At 29.4% G+C, this 6726-nt stretch overlaps 1 protein-coding gene across 1 annotated transcript in view; it reads left to right on the forward strand.

Annotated features, from left to right (window-relative positions):
* The window catches only part of LOC114333832 (cysteine dioxygenase type 1), a 98910-nt gene extending 93995 nt beyond the window's left edge, over positions 1-4915 (forward strand). Inside the window, exon 4 of the mRNA XM_028283823.2 lies at positions 4761-4915. Coding sequence (XP_028139624.1) covers positions 4761-4796 — 36 coding nt within the window. The 3' untranslated portion in view covers positions 4797-4915. The remainder of the gene's footprint in view (positions 1-4760) is intronic.
* Positions 4916-6726: the final 1811 nt, after the last annotated feature.

Here is a 6726-nt window from a genome sequence, read left to right on the forward strand (position 1 = left end):
TTTAAAATAAGTATTTATTCAATAGCTTTAATAATTTATAATTAAAAGTTAATAATACCTTCTTTTTAATGTTAAGTTCTTAAAAAATTCAATATAATTTTAAAATTAAAGTCATAAAATTATCTGGCCGAAAAATTGAAGCAAACGATTAGACTTAGTTTTTTGTGCTCTTTTCAAATATGCAAACAAATTTTCAGAATTTCAATATACAGGGTGTTACTTTATAATTTTTTGTTAATCCGGACCTGGATTTTTCCTGTGATTAGTATGTCGGTCGTTTGGGTTTTGGATGAGACACATCTGTACTAAATATCAAAAAAATATACAGGGTGGTTCTAAAGTTATGGCTTAGGAAAGAAATTGGCAAAATCGATAAAACACCCTGTAACTCGGTTATAAAAGTCGGTAGGGTAAAAAATGTAGTATACCTAGAACGGCCTCGGTGACCTCTATTCACAATTAAAGTATTTCCGTTTCCCAATGAAACACCCTGTATAACAAAGAAATGAACTAAATCAAAATTCTATAAAACGTAATTCTCTCCATTTTTGTTTCATTTATGTCGTAAAGTTACTTCAATGTACTGTTTATATAGTGCAGTCACTGAAGGTGGATATGAGCTATAACCTCCGATTTCGTGGAACCTCCATCGATTTGCATGAAAATTGGTGAGTAATTAGAGGATATCTCAAGGAACAAAGGTGACATGGTGCCAACTTGCGCTTTTACCCTGGGGGTGGATGCCACCCTTCCTCGGAGGTGAAAATTATTTTATTAAAAATAACCCCACAATTTGATAGAGGGACAAATTATAAGCAAAATAAACTCCTTACTAGAAAAACCTTAATATTAACTAAAAGTGAGTTATAGGTAATTGAATGTATGTTTCTTTCGTCGAGTAACCAAGTCTAAGTATTCAAACTTAAATACCGGGAAAATGGTGCATCTTATAATATAAACTTATTAAACATTTGTCAAAGTTCATAGAAATATCTATCAAATAAACCATCGAACAAGATGATAGCATTAAAATTTATGCACCAAAAATGTTTCAAAATGTATCTTTTAAAATTTTTCCAAAAAATGTTATTCTTTTTTTGTAAATAACTCCGTTAATTTTTAAGATATAAGGTTCACCTAAAAACTAATTAAAAGTTGATTCCAAGAGCTATTAAAAAACGTCAAAATTAGTCTTTTAGACCTCTTACTTTTTTAAAAATAAAAGGTTAAATGGCCCCGGTTACATGGTTCTCGCAGCAAAATTAAAATATTAAACGTTTCTATCTCGGTTATTTTTTACTTTACGGAAATAGTAAAATGGATAAAGTATTTGGAACAGAAAAAACTAAAATTTAGTTATATATGAATTTTTGCGTATATTGAGTATTTTTTGAGTTATTATCAAAAGAAAATGAAAAGTACGATAATTTTAAAAATTCTGATTTCTTTAAATTATATCTTTTTTTTTTTCAAAAATATGCATTCTAAACCGATCAAAATTGTTGAAATCATTTACTATGTTAACCTAAAGAAATTCTTGTGAGGATTACTACCACTGGCGAAGCGTCCATGTAACCACTGTTACCATTGGTAACAGTTAAAAATCTTGCAAATAAATATTTTATGACTACTGTGAAATAATTCCATTTCAATTTTTTACCAACAGAAATATTTGTTAATATTAGTATTTACCTAATTCAGTAAATAGCCAACTAGACGCACGAAAATATTGGCGACATATTATGTGAATCCATTGCACGTTATTATATGCTGTTACCAATTCTGGCAGTGGTAACGGAAGAGGAAGGAGGAACCTCGCTATCGCGCGGGACTAAATAGCTCGTTTCTGAAATTTTTGAAGGAGCGACGGAGCGCGGGCACGCTATGTATATCAGTATTGTAACCATTTTGAGGATTGGCAACGTTGCTTTAGTACCTATTACAGATTACAGTGTGCGTGCATTTAAACATGGAAGATTGTTGCTGCGTATTGCGTAATTGATCAACTACTTGAAAAGTCATTCTCCTTGTATATATATTTTTTTATATATAATTTTAAAGAAAAAAATGAGATTACTGAAAATCGAAGAACTAAAATATAAACAATAGTTTTCAAAATCTGTTCTTTTTTCTACTTGTTCATTTTTTATGTTAATTTTATGGTAGAATAATGTTTATTTTGTTTCATATTTATTGTTATACCTATTACATATACATAATTACATACATATCTATTTGTTTAATTTTATCCCACAGGATTGAAAACAAAAACTTATATTTAAGAGGTTCAAAATAATTTTTTTTAAATATTTTTTACGTCTGGTTTTGGTAACACTTTAGAAAAAGTCACGCGTCGCCACTGATTACTACAAATTTTAATTTTTGTGGAAATGGCGTATGTTTTATTTTTCACTTTTTCCTAAAAAAATCGAAAGGGTTCTCTTATTTTCATCACAACTTGCTTAATTTTGATGCTATTAACTTCTACTGGAGCGCATTTGCTAGGTATTCCGAAGTACTTTGACAAGTGCTTGACAAGTATATTATATAAAATGCATCGTTTTCCCGTTATGTAAGCTTGAATACTTAGATTTGAGTACTCGTCGAAAAAAAATATACATTCAATTACGCATAACTCACTTTGAAATAACATTTGTTTATTTCTTTAAGTGGGGAGTGTATTAAATTTTTTATTATCTTTAATTTTGGTAATAATAGCTTTTTCGAAGGTTATAGTTTTTGAGTAATACGTGTAAAACAGCTTTAAAACATGCATTTTTTTTAAGAAAAAATAAAATCTTTGATATTTAATAACTCAAAAGTATTGATTTATGTTAATAATTTTATATAACAAATTTTGCTTAGAAGTTCCCCTCTATCGATTTCTGGTATTATTTTTAATAAAAAAAAATTCACCCACAAGAAGGGGTGGCATCCACCCCCAGGGTAAAAGCGCAAGTTGACATCATGTCACCTTTGTTCCTTGAAGTATCTTCTAATTACTCACCAATTTTCATGAAAATCGATGAAGGTTCAACGAAATCGGAGGTGAAAACCTTCAGTGACTTCACTAATAGTTTAAATTAAATTCCGAGTTTTTTAGATTATCGTTTCATAATAATAATAATTGTTAATAATTTTAGTAAACATTTAGGCAGCCCACCCTACAATTTTCAACATTTTTGAAAATATACGCGTATTTTTGGTATATGTATTATTTTTTACATTGAGGACAAATAAATAAAAAAATAACTTAAGTTATTATAGTCCAGAGAAATAAGATTTTTCTCGTGACACATCCCCCTCCAGGCCGAAACCCAATTTTTTGAGTAGTATGGACATCTATATTAATAACCTATATTATGTTTCCTGCAGCCGATTTTGATGATATACATAGTTATAAACAAATGAAGATAAAAAAACTTTAAATTTTCGCTTTTTTCGTCTATAACCAAAAAGTTAAGCATTTTAAACAAATTTGAGAGTAAGAAACTCATAAATCGTCTAAAAATTTTAATATGGCGTTCGCTGAAATTGTCTATTCTTATTGGTTGCTTAGAAAATTGCAAAATAATTCATAAATTTTGAGTTTTTATAAATATTTATAACTTATGTAAAAATTTACTATTTAGAACCTTCTTATTACACGAATTGCCGAGACTTCTGGTGCTTAAATTTTATTTTAAATTTCAAAGCAATTGGTCAAATAGTTTTAAAGTTATTTAATTTGATTATCCCAAATTCATTTTTTTTGCAACACTTAAGTCAGAAAATTATGAGGTTACAGTAAGCCTTCTGACAGTTTGTGGAAGTAAAACATTTATACTATTGACTTAATTAAAAAAAAATGACAAAAAGTAATTTTAAACAGTGTAAAATTATTTTGCAAATACACGTCGATTTTTTGTTTACTTAAAAACAATTAGAATAACTTTTTAACCGCTACCCGTAGAAAAATTATTTTTTCATATTTGGAAAGACTGAATTTTTATACACATTTAGAAAGAAAAACAATTGTCCTAGGATAATTACGGACGAAGTTAGCCCCCTTTTTTTAATTCACATGTTTTTGCAAAATAATTTTGCAGTATTTAGAATTATTTTTTGTCATTTTTTTAAAATTAAATTAATAGTATAAATCTTCTTCTTTCATAAACTATCCAAAGTATTAGTGTAACTTCATCATTTTCTGACTTATAGCGTTGCAAAAAAATTAATTTGGGATAAACAAATTAAATACCTTTTAAACTATTTGACCAATTGCTTCGAAATTTAGGGTATGATTTAAGCACCAGAAGTCTCAGCAGTCCGTGTAATAAGAACGTTCTAAGTTCATTTTTACATAAGTTATGAATATTTATAAAAACTAAAAATTTATGATTTATTTTGCAATTTTCTAAGCAACCAATAAACATAGACATATTCAGAGAAACGCCGTATTGAAGTTTTTTATACGATTTATGAGTTTCTAACCCTCAAATTTGTTTAAAATACTTAACTTTTTGGTTATAGACGAAAAAAGGTTTTTGGTTATAGGTGAAAATTTACCGTTTTTTGACCTTCATTTGTTTATAACTATGTATATCATCAAAATCGGCTGCAGGAAACATAAGGTTATTAATATAGATGTCCATACTACTCAAAAAATTTAGTTTCTGCCTGGAGGGGGTTGTGTCACCAACAGGATATTTTTTTCCTTATTTCTCTGAATTATTAGTTTTATTAGTTGCTATTTTTGATTTAATATTTATTTTTTTTAGGACAACAAGGAGATCGTTGAACCCGAAGACAACTGAAACGGACAATTTACGGGATGCTTTTAGATTTTTAGAGTACCCACTTACTGTTATTTTACTTTAGGTTTTACAAGAAAGTTTTTATGCCATTTTTTGTAAAATAAAATTATTTAATTAGTCTTTTGATGATATCTTCTCCTGTGACATTGTTGTGAAACACAGTGACGCATCCAGGGGGGTTTTGGGGGTTAAAACCCCTCCCAGGGCTTATAAAGAATAGTAGTAGGCGAGGAAATAAATCACTAAAATCGCCTAACTTTTCTTCTATAACTTATAACTTTTTTAAAGTAAGACGTATCGTTATTAAACCTTTTGCATTCGATTCGGGAGAGCTTTAGAAAACTTCTTGAACACTTGGCATAGTGATGAGCAAAACAAGAACAAGACCAAGACCAGGCTAGTCTTGGTCTTGGTCTTGTTCTTGCAAGCTTGGTCTTGGTCTTGGTCTTGCAGCTAAAAGGCAGTCTTGGTCTTGGTCTTGGTCTTGCACTAGCCGGTCTTGTTCTTGGTCTTGGTCTTGCTGGTCTTGCTTTTTTGGTAGTAATAATTTGAACCAAACAATTTCGAATAAAATGTACATTGAAATAAATAAAGATGTGAAGAATGAAACTATATTTTTTGCTTTAAAATTTTAACAGAATGTAGAATGTAGTTTCAAACGGATACCAATTTTAACATTATACATTCACCTAATGACCTAATTAGTTCTCTCTATATAAAGAGATTAGAGTATATTTTTATAATGGTAATGTTTATCAGTAGGAAAAACCTGCATTTACAACCCTTGTTGCAATTGCCGGCCTTCGGTTGTGTCACGTTGTGTTTTGCATGCTGTCGATACCTGCCGCCTGCCTTCAGACCACGTCTTGAGTCTGAATTATTGTTTATTGCCCCTGTATTTTAATAAAATGTTAAAGAAAAAGAGCTTCTTAAAGGTGCCACAAATGGTCGGAGACCTTCAATTCACGGATTTTACGAAAAGGGATAAACGGTTTATAGTTGTTAACAGATAATGATCTGCTCCTTTCACTCGAACACTGTAGTATTTATCCTACGAGGGTCAAAGGACATCGCACACATCTTATAGAAAATATAATGTCACTCAAATTCAATAAAATTTATACGAATAGATGCGTTTTAAATTAACGGTCAAATCTTATCATTGCGCCAACTCTATATTTTCAATAATAAGAGCAGAAATTGATATAAATAAATCTGAAATCAAATGGGTACGTACATAAGTTAGAGAGAGAAAAAATATTTTAAAATACCCAAATTGTCGGTACTCCATAAATCAGCGGATTAGTTTCACTAATCCGCTTAGACCCAGCGGGTTTAAGCTCTTCTGAATAGCACCCAGAGCAATAGTAATTGTAACTGACACTTTTACTGACTCAAAAAATGTGATTTCGATCAACTTTAATTGCAATTTGCGCCGTAATTAATCATAATTAAGAGTTGGCGCAATGATAAGATTTGACCGTTAATTTAAAACGAATCTATTCGTATAAATTTTATTAAATTTGAGTGACATTATATTTTCCATAAGATGTGTGCGATGTCCTTTAATAACATAAATTAAATTTTTTTAGGAGAACAGAACAATCAAATATTTTTTACTCTATTTAATCATTATTTAATTTAATTAACTTTTTTTATAAAGTAACTAAAACATACTTTTTAGTAAATACGTACATATTTACCATACCTATTTATAGACCTAATACTATAACATAATAACTAAACGTAATGGGGAGTTATAAACGCTTAATTCTGTAATTTGTTATCTTGCAGTTCTTTAATTTTATTTAAACTACATTGCTCTCGTAACACGAGTTATTCGCACTTTTTATTTTCACATATTTTTGGATTGAATACCCATTATGACATTTAAAAAGTTGAAAATATTCGGATGTGGGTAGTAAAAACA

Source organism: Diabrotica virgifera, chromosome 2 (genome assembly GCF_917563875.1).
Source record: "Diabrotica virgifera virgifera chromosome 2, PGI_DIABVI_V3a".
In the NCBI taxonomy this organism is placed as follows: Eukaryota; Metazoa; Arthropoda; class Insecta; order Coleoptera; family Chrysomelidae; genus Diabrotica; species Diabrotica virgifera.